The sequence below is a fragment of the Trichechus manatus genome, unplaced genomic scaffold (assembly GCF_000243295.1).
Source record: "Trichechus manatus latirostris isolate Lorelei unplaced genomic scaffold, TriManLat1.0 scaffold00222, whole genome shotgun sequence".
Classification (NCBI taxonomy): Eukaryota; Metazoa; Chordata; class Mammalia; order Sirenia; family Trichechidae; genus Trichechus; species Trichechus manatus.
In genome coordinates, this window is record NW_004444158.1 from 2,961,738 (window position 1) to 2,974,364 (window position 12,627).

Below are 12,627 nucleotides of genomic sequence, written 5' to 3' on the forward strand. Positions count from 1 at the left end.
TGTTAATTTCTACCTTGATGGCATTGTGGTCAGAGAAGATACTGTGAATTATCTCAATTCAACTAAACTAGAATTTAATGTATTTCAGTTATAAAGCTGCAGAAGTCTATGAAGGTATGTTTCAAAGTGGGTGTAGAGATATAAATAAACATACATATGCTTAAGTCAAGGCATTATAATACTAGCTACATTGTCACTTCCTATTTCTCTAGAAAGTTTACTCGGATGTGCTTCTTAAATCTTTGCTGCAGTATTACCTCTATAGTGATAACCAAGGTATCACTTGCAAGTAATTAAGAATCAGTGACCACACTTCTTAATCACTGGTTAGAAAAATCTTTTACAGATGCTTCTCTAGAAACTACAATAATACCCTTATTCCAAGGTTGAAAATAATCACTGTTTAACACTCCTGGAAGCAAACATTGAGAATAAAAGTGATCTGTAGACTACATCAGCAGAAAATCAGACTCCCTCCTAAACCCTAAAACTCTCTGCTTAATGGAACCTAAAGAGTAGACAAAAATGGTATATGCAGACAAAGACAGCAATAGTTGGAGGCAAAAATGACAAGGAATATTTGAAATGATAGGATAAACTCCTATAATTGTACCTGTCCCATTTACCCTTTGACTTATTGCCTCTAAACTCATCTTTCTCAAAGTGTTTCTGCTATCTGGATCCTAAATCCTTGTTGCTAGGCCAAAGAAGTCACTCTTCTATTTCAAGTTGTACAGCAGCAATAATATAGAACCTTTTTAGACAATCCCTGGCTCTGATTACATTACTATCAAAACAAGTTCAGGTGGATCACAAAACATTCTTGGCACTTTAATCCCCTGTGAGACTTTTAGGATCAGCTTGTCAGGTCCTAGGAAATCCCTGTTGGAATTCTGATTGACCTAATTAATTCTGAGAGAACTGCCATCTTTATATAATATTATTTTCATCTACTAAATTCAGAAAATGTTGGTGGAGGGATACACAAAACTGCCTGCCTATAACCCCAGGCACTCTGTCTGGGTTGCCTAGCAACAACCTGGCTGGGACCAATGAATTCCCTTAAGCCAAAAGGAGGAACTGTCAAAATACATCTCAGCAAGGGACTGGCAGCTTCTCTCCCTGCCCCTAAGAGAAGGACCTTCAATTTTATACCTGGCATCCAAGGTCCCCCCTAGATCCTGAGCTGTCCCAATATTCATGTAAACAGATGAAACTTACTATGGACTGAATTATAACACGCAAAAATATGTGTCAACTTGGCTAGGCCATGATTTCCAGTATTGTGTGGCTGTCCTCCATTTTGTGATCTGATGTAATTATGTTCCATTTTGTGATGTGTTATAAATCTTAACCTTCATATATTAATGAGGTAGGACTGGGGTAGTGTGTATCTTGAGTCATTGTCTTACAAGACAGTGCGACTCAAGTCACGCCCTTACTCAAGTCACACCTTTACTTGAGTCACACCTTTTATCTTTTAAGAGATAAAGGGAGAGAGAAGCAAGCAGAGAGGGTACCTCACCACCACCAGTAAAGAAGAGCCGGGACTGAACTGCATCCTTTGGACCTGGGGTCCCTGCACTGAGAACCTGTTAGGCCCAGGAGACTACAGAGATGGCACAGTGGGTGTGCCAACCCCCCAAGTGAGAGAGCCGAGCAACTTCAGGCAGGAGGCTTGCTGGCAGAGTGGGGTGCTTCTGCGCACTTATCAGTGGAACTGAAGAGCTTTGAAACACTTTCCCAAGCAAAGCAGAGGATGGGCTGGGCCGAGGGGGTTGAGGGTCAAGAGAGAGAGAAAGAGAGGCCTGCCTGAGGGCATGGCTGAGAAGCTGTTTCTGAGCCTGAACTGTAACCTGTTACGCCAAGACACATGGAGATCTCCAAGGAACACCAGGCCCATAAATGCTGAAAGGAGACAAGGGCGTTCCCCTACAGCTGACAGAAAGAGAAAGCCTCCCCCTAGAGCTGGTGCCCTGATTTCGGACTTCTAGCCGCTTAAACTGTGAGAGAATAAATTTGTTTGTTAAAGCCATATTTCTGTTATAGCAGTACTAGATAACTATGATAGAATCTGGTAGCAGAAGAGTGGGGTGCTGCTCTAATAGATACCTCAAGTGTGGAAGTGGTTTTGGAATTGGGTAAAGGGTAGAGGCTGGAAGAGTTTTAAGGTGCCTAATAGTAAAAGCCTAGACTGCCTTGAAATGAATGCTGGTAGAATTATGGATGTCAAAGGAAATTCTGTTGAGGGCTCAGAAGAAAGTGAGGAGAGTTACACAGACAGTCTCTACTGTATGAGAGACTACATATGGCACCTGCAACAGAATATTGCTAGAAATGTGGATGTTAAATGTGATTCTGGTGAGGCCTTAACAGAAAATGATGAACATGTGATTGGACAATGGAGGAAGGGTGATGCTTTTTATGCAGTGGCAAAGAATTTGTCTGAATTATGTTCAAATATTTGGTGAAAGGTAGAACTTGTAAGTGATGAACTCAGAGATCTGGCTGACGAATTTCTAAGCAAGATCTTAAAGGGCCACGTGGTTTCTTCTTGCCACTTATGGTAAAATCCAAGAGGAAAGAGATGAACTTAAAAATGAACTGTGCAAAATGAAAACAGAACTCTAAGATTTGGAAAATTCTACTGTACAAACTAAGGACACGTGTCTTAAAATGTTCACCAAGGACATGGCTACACAGTCTTCTGTTAAAGAGATTAAGCCTGTGACTGATGGATCTAACCAAATACCACAGTAGCTTAGACTGAAGAGAGAGAAAGAACGACAGGAGAGAACGCTGTCTGTCTCTTGGAATTCTATAGGCAGGTAATAGGCCAAAGGAGTTACATCTGTTGTCCTTCAAGAAAAGAAAATCATCATCCTTGGAGCAGCTCAGAGATCAGCAGAGCTGTTGAAGGAGCACAGGAAGCAGGGCCTTCTCAGTTTCAAAGGATGGGGCCACAGTCTCCTAGATCTCAAAGGGTGCTGCCACAGCCTCCTAAGTTTCAAAGAGTCGGATCTTTGCAAACTCGGTTCTGGAGTGTGGGGCTGCTGTTAAAGTATGCCAGGGGATGGGGTCACTACCCAAAGCTAGGGGGCGGAGCTGCCATGCCCAAGGGGCAGAAGAATGGGGCCTGCTGGGGTGGGGGAAAGGACGGGGTGGTATCGTCACTCAGATGGACTAGGAGAATGGGGTCGCCCAAAGCCAAGGGAGCAGAGTTAAGGCGAAGCTGAAGCCCAAGGCTGAGGGGCCTCCAACCAGAACCTAGAGGCCGTGGCCAACACCCAGAGTCTGGAGGGTAGGATCATTAACCAGATGGTGTCAGAGAAGAGAGCGTCATTTCTAAGACTTGAAAGCTAATGTAAATTGTTCTGCTGGGTTTTGGACTTGCTTGGTACCTGTTATCTCTTCTTTCCCTCCAGTTTCTCCCATACGTAATGGAAATGTCTACCCTGTGCCTGTTCCACCATTGTATTAATACTTTGGAAACAGATAACTTGTATTCTAGATTTCACAGGTTCACAGAAGAAGAAGAATTTTTTGTCCCAGAATGTAATATGATTCAGATGATGAGATTTTTGGATGTGGAGTTGATTTAAGACTTTTGGGTTGATGTGATGGGGTGAATGTGTTTTACATGTGCCAAGGGTATGAATTCGGGGGGGCCAAAGGGTAGAATGTTATGGATTGAATTATGTCCCTCCAAAACTCACGTCAACTTGCCTATGCCGTGATTTTAATATTGTGATTGCCCTCCATTTTATGACATGTTATAAATCTTAACCTCTATATGTTAATGAGGCAGGATTAGGGTGGGATGTATCGAGTCACTGCTTTACAAGAGTGTGTGACTCAAGTCACGATTGCCCTTACTCAAGTCACACCTTTTATCTCACAAGAGATGAAAGGAGAGAGAAGCAAGCAGAGAGGGGACCTCACCATGAGCAAGAAAGAAGAGCTGGGACCGAAGTGCCTTCTTTGGACTTTGGGTCCCTGCACTTAGAACCTCCTAGACTCAGGAGCTACAGAACTATAACACCAGAGATGGCACAAAATGGCGAGAAGTGGTGGTATAGAACCAGCAGCAGCAGAACTAGGAGACTGGCAGGGGATAGCAGAGTGGGTGTGCCAACCCTCCGAGCAAGAGAGCTGAGCACCTTCAGGCAGGAAGCATGCTGGCAGAGTAGGGTGCCGCTGGGCATTTATCAGTGGAGCTGGGCTTGCCGACCCATGGAGACACAGAGCTAAGTGCCTTTGGGCTGAGGCTTATTAGCAGAGTGAGGTTTCTCTGGGCACTTATCAATGGAGCTGAAGAGCTTTGTAACACTTTTCCAAACAGGGCAGAGGACAGGCCAGGCCAAGGGGCCGAGGGCCGAGAGAGAGAAAGAGCGGCCTGCCTGAGGGCATGGCTGAGAAGCTGTTCTGACCAAAAAACTGTATCCTGAGTTGTTTCTGAGCCTAAACTGTAACCCGTTATGCCAAGACACATGGAGATCTCCAAGGAATGCTAGGCCCACAGATATTGAAAGGAGATAAGGACCTTCCCCCGGAACTGACAGAGAGAGAAAGCCTTCCCCTAGAGCTGGTGCCCTCATTTCGGACCTCTGGCTGCCTAAACTGTGACAGAATAAATTTCTGTTTGTTGAAGTCATCCACTTGTATTCCTGTTATAGCAGCACTAGATAACTAAGACAGCACCTAATCTTGAACTTCCTGTGACCCAAGCACTATGTTTGTCTCCAAACTTTACAGGTCCAAGATCACACTTGTCTCATAAAAAAAGCAACAGAGGGGATGTGCACCACTCCAGAACACAACCCACTATGTGTCTAGTAGCTGTGTTTGGCTCTGTTAGCTCTCCATAAGGTAAGTAGGTACCTGTATGACTCCTCTTGCTTACCCTTAGCTGGTTAAGTTTCCTCAGTTACACCTGTTCCTTAACCCATACTGCAGGTCATTGTGATAACTCCCTTAACTTACCTTGTCACAATGTGAGATAACACAGATAACTATTTGTCCTAATCTGAAATCCAACTATTACTAGTATTTTATAATATAAATATTCAAATAGCCATAATTATAAAATATTGGCCCCTTGTTACACTGTTTACAAGATATAAACTTTATCTTGTCAAAAAAATTATGAGAATTATTTTGGTTGCTTTAAACTAAGCAGTATTGAAGGTTTCACAGAACTATGTTAAAAAATAAAAATAAAAAAGAACTGTGACACCGTAAGACATTATCATGAAACAAAATCCAGAATTCTAAGAAAGAAGAATAATTTCAAGGAATAAAAACTTACCTTTAAGTTGTTAGCTTTTATAAGACTTATTTTAACCTGTGGTACGGGTGCTGGATTATCCCACTGATCACAAAGTTGAACAATAAGAGGGTTCTGTAATTCTTTTCCATTAATAACTGGAATGGACTGAAATAGATAAAACATTTTAAGAAACACTAAAACATATATGTCGAACAATCTAATTACCGCTTGTACACTTGTAAAACAATGACTTAATTTAGCTCTTTTCTATTCACAAGTAGCTTCTTTCACAAACAAAAATAAATTTTTGAAAGTCAACGAAATTGTCACAAATGACCCACTTCTTACATAACTAATTAATAATTTCATGAAAGGAAAACCAGCATTTGACATTACTGGCTTCTAGCACAGATCCTAAAAGGTACATATTAGAATGACTTCAAAGGGAACAGAAGCTTATCTCGGGTTCTCAGACTTAGCACAGCAATCTATCTGTGGTTTAGTTCCTCTTTGTCAATTTTCAGCTCTCTGCCATTTCACATTAAACAGTAATACAGCTTTCCAGCCCTCTGTTAGACAGTACCATTCACTGATGACCTATACTGTCTTATTCACTTAAAGTGCTTCTTGCCTTTTCCTCTACTTAATATGTAAGACCTGTGTAATTCAGGCATTTGTGGCTGACCTATAAATACCAGATATACCAAAGAAAACACATTATCAAGCAAGATACCTAATAAAGGCCCAATCCCCCATGCCAGATTTTTAAAGGGGGGGGTAAAAAAAAAGAAGTAGTTGGGAGAGAGCAACTAATGTAAAAGGAAAGCTGATTTATCACCTCTCTCCTACTGATAACATTCCCTCTGCTTCCTCCACCCTCCACTCTTATCTGAGGTGGCTGCTTACCAAATTATGTTGAGAGGCTGTTGAAATTGGAAGAAAAATAACATCTGTGCTATGGACATACTTTATAAAAAGCTTGAATAAAAAAACTGCTTTAGACAGTTTCCAAATGTAAATACATCAAGGCACTTTATTCATAATCACATAACTGTCTACCAATTAAACAGTAGCTACTTTTAAAAAATACTGTATCCTTCATAAAATAACTTGCACCCCAAACTGTTAGTAATAGAATTTCCTGGGAAATAACAGAAAAAGCAAATCTCCAAAATCAGTTGTTTATGAATGTAAATCTGACCTCTGCCATTTTTTAACTTTGGTGTTTTTTTTACATTTCAAGATTTCAGTTTCCTCATTTATAAAATAATACTTCATAAGGTTGCTGCAGATTAAAAGAGAGACTATATATGTGTGTATACTAATATATTTACATTAAAAAAATTTATAATGCTTAGGTGTTAAATCAGTTTCCCTTTTTCACTTAAATCCTGTGGGGAGAAGGTGGATTACAACTTAAGAAATTCTAGGAAAATCAGATGTTTAATTACTTTTTCAGCCTTATCTACATATAACCATACCTCTAACAGAATTAGAAATTACTTTTAGGCTTTATTTTTAAAGTTCTGGATTACTATGGTATCTGCAAATAAATCATAAAATTCATAAATATATTATGAAATTCTGTGTTAACAGCTACCATTATTTTTAGTATTACTCCCCCCCAAAGAATCTTATAAAAGCTGAACATGTCAAGATTTTTCCACCTATAAGATACACAATTGTTCCAGAATATGGTCAACCAACAAATCTTATTGGTCAACCAATAAATCTTATTGGCATTAACAGGCAAATAAAGTGTTAGTTTATACAGTGTGTTTCCAGATAAAAAATAAATGCAATGAGTTTTCAGTGAAATCCCTCGTCAACACACTATAACAGAAAAAAATAAATTTTTAAACTGCATCCTGTCAGAACTAGTTCATCCGTTCTGTAAATTCACAAATCAAAAAAGGTGATTTCAAACTAAGGCGTTCGCATGTAAATTTTCTTAGATAACCTGCTCCTTTACTAGTATAATTTCATCTAATATCAAAGTCATGTGAGTTCATTCTCCTTTATAAAAAATGTAAGCTATTATAGCAACAGTTAAAGCCCTGCTACACCATAACTGAACACCAGAATCTGACGTTAAAATTATGAGTTCTAAAAATTCAGTGAAAAATCAACACAGGTAACAAAAATATTTAAGTACTCGTGTAGAAAAGCATACAGAAGTATTTATGGATGTAATGAGTTGATGTCTGGAATGTGCTTTAAAAACTTCAGCAAGAAAAAAATAGAAATGCATACATACACATTTTTTTTAAGTTAGTGGGAAAGACAATGAAACAAAATTGGCAAAAATCAGTAACTTAAACTGGGTAACTGGCACACAGGGGAATTCATTATACTATTCTCTTTTATACATGTTCAAAAATTTCTGTAATAAAGTTTTTAAAATCTGAATTATCACACTCATTATTTTTAATAAACTATGAACACAGTAAACAGCCTTGGTAGAATAGTGATTAAATGCTTAGCTTCTAACTAGAAGGTCAGCAATTCAAACCCATCAGTGGCTCTGTGGGAGAAAGATGCGGCAGTCTGCTCCTGTAAAGATTTACAGCCTTGGAAACCCCATGGGGCAGGTCTACTCTGTCCTATAGGGTCGTTATGAGTGGGAATTGATTCGACAGCAATGGGTTTTACGGGTATGAACACAGTAATGAATCAAATAATGAAGCATGAAGAAGTCTCACATTACTTTGCCCTTTTGTTACTGTTACTATTGCTGTTACTTCACTAACAAAATATATCTATTCTGATTCACTGACAATCTGAAAGTAATAACCCATGTTATATTAAATTCACTCAATCAAGACAGAAAATTACTTACCTCCTTTAATTCTGGCCAGTCTATAAGAAGAAGTTTAGCTGGGGGTCCAGAAATTAACTTCACTCGAATGAAGTCAGAAAACTCACGCCAAGTAAAACAAAGATCCTTATTTCCAGGAGGACCTGGAACAAATTTGATGCCTCTTACACTTATACTTTCTGTGTTTTCCTAGTGAGGAAGAGTACATTGAGAAAAGACAGGAGAGTAACACTTAGTTTCCAGAAAAACAAAAATGTTTTTTCATTAACCCATGTGGGTACAGATGTGTTTATATGGGTGACATAATGGCAAATAACCTGGATACCTGCCAATACTAGCATATCATGAATTTCATTTCTAGAAGAGAAACTGAATTTTTTTTTTTGTGGGAGAGGTATCTAAAAGGCTCTAGCTACAACTTTCACTTCATCTTTTCCTAATTGCCCTCTTCCTTATACTGCCTCCTCAAGCACGTGTTGCCTCATTGGCCTTTGTACCTGCTCTTTTGCTCTGCTTGCAACATTCTTTACCAGATATCCACCTGGTTTCTCCTTAGTTTTCTGCACGTATGACACCTTAATCAGAGGGGTCTCCCTGACCATGCTACATTATGACACTCTATCCCCTCATCCCACTTTATTTTTCTTCTTATTACTTATTTCTTATCCACTGTATGTGCTCCTGATGACAAGGTTATCTCTGTGAGGGTAGGGTTTGGGTTTGTCACTGCTCAATCTCAGCACTTAGAACAATGCTTAGCACGTCACATTAATATGAATCTATGAACCTGCCTGTAATCTTTGCAATATGATTGGATGGTATAAAGTGATTTCATACTAGCTTTAACACTGCAGTATTCACGTTTTAATAGTGACTTTAATGATTTAATCATCTTAAATTTCTACTAAGTACAAATTTACTTTTTCAGATTTTAAAAATCAGAGATAAAATTCCAAAATTTAACTTCTAAGATAAGTGTTTGTAGAATGTTTTCTATAAAAAGACAGTGCAAAAACATCACAACTTAATCGCCCTTAAAAACCCAATGAGCTCAGAGGAATTTTCAATGCTCAGAAAACAAATTAAATAGATGTTCATTAGTAAAACTTATTGAAATTTCAAAATGTATAATCTCCCCTAGAATTCAACAATTAATAGCAAAACAACCAAAAGCCCTCTTAAAGAAGTTCCTTCTTTTTGAAGTCATGTTGGAAGTTGTTCTGGTTTTATTGCAAATCTTAAAAATGAAATCTGTATGTGCATTCACAAATTGTAGATGACTACAAATAGAATATAAAATTTGAAAATGAGCAAAAATGGTAAATATCAGCTTTAAAATGACACTAGGCAGAAAGGAGGTCAACTTGGCTGGAGCGTGGCAGGCCATGGGGAGGAGGGTGGGAGACGATGCTGAAGTGGAACGCTATAGCAAACCTATACTAAGGAAATGGATTTTAAATTGAGTGCAGTGTAAAATGCTGATAGGCTTGACAGGTGGCATAGGAAGAGAACTAAACATTGACCATTGGATTTGGTCAGGTGGAACAGGAGAGAAAAACATGATCAGAGTGGCTTGCTCACGAAACACAGGAAATGATGTGAAAACAGAGTGCATACAACTCTTTCAAGAAAGAGGGCAGTGGATGGACAGAGATGCAGGTCCAAAGGAAGTGTAAGTATTTTGGGAGGTGTTGTTTTTTAAGACGAGAGCTATTCAGCATGTTCACAGTTTGATCGCAATCATCTAACAGACAGGAAAAACTGAAGATGTAGGAGAACAGTACAATTTAGGAGCAATTACGTGAAAGAGTCCCATGGGAGTCTGTGCATAAAGTGACAGGAGCAGGGACTGTTCATGCATAATAACAGAAACACAGTTACTTCCTGATCTGCTCACAGGGTGAAGCTAGATACTGGAACAACCTGATCTGAATGATAGATACAACTGAATTCTTTATCCTATTCTGTCTCCTTGCAGATATATTTGAAATTGTTCATTATAAAAAGTTTTTTAGTGCCTTTTATGACTTTTCATTTTAAATACTAACGCTTTTTTTTAGTCATTTTAGTCTTTCCCAAACTTCTTGCTATACATAAAACATGGTATAAACCAACTGCTGTGGAAAGGAGCCATACCTGAAAAGTCATTTTCAAGTTCGAGCTATCAAGTCCAACCCCAGCAATTCCCAAAGCAGATAAAGAACTTGGTGAAAATGCTTGAATCTGATTTCCATACTGATCTGTCACTATTACAACTTAAAAAAAAAAAAAAAGAAAATTTTTTGAAGTGTTATCTTTTCAATAAAATGAACTTAAAAGTTTACTCTTAGAAACTCACTCTAACTTGGCTCTCTTATATAAGTAATTTAAAACTTTTTAAATGTATTTTATATATTAATACATTTTTAATAATAATTTTTATAACTGCTATAAAATATGACTCAAGAATCTACATAAATACATTTAGATTATATATTTAATATGATACAGATGTTCATCAGATTTTTAACCAGGAAATTTGAAGGAAGTGTAAGTATTTTAGGATTAAATAATATTCTTGTTAGTTGCCACTGAGTCAACTGCAATTCATGGTGACTCCATCTGTGCAGAATAGAACTGCTCCACAGTATTTTCAAGGCTGTGAGCTTTCAGATGTAGATTGCCAGGCTGGTCTTTCAAGTTACCTCTGGGTGGATTCAAACTGCCAACTTTTCAGTTAGCAGTCGAGCATTTAACCGTATGTGTCACCCAGGGACTTCTTGTAATATTCTAAATATAATAAAAACACAGGATACATACACATATTTACTTTATACTTTTAAAATTACTATTATTACTTCTAACAAAAGTAATTTTTTTTAACAAACTATTTTTGCCAAACTGATTATCAGGATAAGCAAAGATAGTCCGAGTACTCCAATCTTTTCTGACAATGGATTTTAAACCAAAGCTTTCCCTTCAGATTAAGTATGCAAAAGCATCAATCAATGCAAAGAAACATTTTGAACGTGTTTTAAAAAAAGAAAGCAGGGCATACTAACCTATTTCTCCTTGAAGTTCTTGGCCCATCTGTACTGTTTTTCCTCCTTTTAACTCACATTTTAGATGTTTAGGTTCATCAGGAAGTGGCCTGAAATTGGTTAACAAATTAAAAGGCTTTAGTTACATACACCATTAATTGTAGGAAAAAAATTAAAGCCATTCCATTATGCTAAAGCGTAACATACAGTAACATTTACAAAACTTGAATACAATAATGCCCTTCCAAATACCTTTTCAATTTATAGTACAGCTATTAATCAGAAAGGAAGTGGGGAAAAGAAAACTTGCAAACGTAATAGAAAACACTGACAAAAATTACAGAAGCATTAATTCATACTGTATATGAAGAATTACATAAAAATTATGACTAGAGAGCACTGAGAAAGAAAACAGATGGGTCAGTAGGAAATAGAGTGCTTATCAAGGACCTGGCTGTGGTCAGAGTACACCTGAAATTCTTCCCTCAAACATGTAAGTTTAGGAAATAGTGTGGAAACAGGTAGGAAAATTAAAGTGAAGGAGGTTATTGGGAAAAGAGGTACCCAAGGAATTTATAAGCCAAGGTGTTACATAGGTTTGTTACATATTCACTTAAGTCTTCCCCTTTTCTATCAGTTCTAGATATTCAGTCTGCACTTAGCTTTGAAAATCACAACTAATGAAAAAAATTTTTCTTTTGCATAACACATTCACTGATCACATTGTTATCTTATGTATTTTTTTTGTCTTTGTCATTTTGCAGGTGTTTTTGTTGTTAGTTGCATACGGAGGACTTTCCTTTAAAGAAGGTTCTAGTTCTTCCAGATACTAGAAAGCCAATTAAGCCAAGGGTTACGGTGATAATAGTAATTAATCACTATCTCCAGTGAAGCTTTATTCCAAAGTCAACCTACCATATTTCATAGAAACTGCAACAATTTCTACATTAAAAACCACTTTTCTAAGTGTGCATTAGAGAAAAATACTTCTGTTGACATATGCTGAATTTTAAAATACCTCAACATATAATAAGCCCACAAACCTTACTGTAAATGCACTTTCCAAAGACACATGATCATCTTGGAATGAAACCTGGCAATAACGCATATCCTTTACAGATGTTGGTACTTGTACATCAGGAAGCAGACCCTGGAGCAAGTGTTCTTTGTTAATATCAGGAGTCCAATTAACCTAGGAGAGAAATAACATGTTTAGGAATGATATAAAGCCTATTCTACCTAATGCCCTCCTACTGTCACTTATCTTAGACTTTTTTAAAAATTTTTTTAAATTGTACTTTAGATAAATGTTTACAGAACAAATAGTTTCTCATTAGTTAGTACACGTATTGTTTTATGACAATGATTAACCCCATGACATGTCAACACTCTCCCTTCTCAACCTTGGGTTCCCTATTACCAGATTTCCTGTCTCCTCCTGCCTTCTAGTCTTTGTCCCTAGACTGTTGTGCCCCATTAGTCTCATTTTGTTTTATGGGGCTGTCTAATCTTTGGCTGAA

General features: G+C 37.7%; 1 protein-coding gene across 1 annotated transcript in view; it reads right to left on the reverse strand.

Annotated features, from left to right (window-relative positions):
* The window catches only part of SMCHD1 (structural maintenance of chromosomes flexible hinge domain containing 1), a 140,084-nt gene that overhangs the window by 39,509 nt on the left and 87,948 nt on the right, over window positions 1-12,627 (reverse strand). The window contains exons 25-29 of the mRNA XM_023742898.1: window positions 12,151-12,299; window positions 11,129-11,217; window positions 10,224-10,342; window positions 8,109-8,276; window positions 5,309-5,434 (exon numbers count right to left, since the gene is read on the reverse strand). Of these exons, the coding sequence (XP_023598666.1) occupies window positions 5,309-5,434; window positions 8,109-8,276; window positions 10,224-10,342; window positions 11,129-11,217; window positions 12,151-12,299 (651 nt within the window). The remainder of the gene's footprint in view (window positions 1-5,308; window positions 5,435-8,108; window positions 8,277-10,223; window positions 10,343-11,128; window positions 11,218-12,150; window positions 12,300-12,627) is intronic.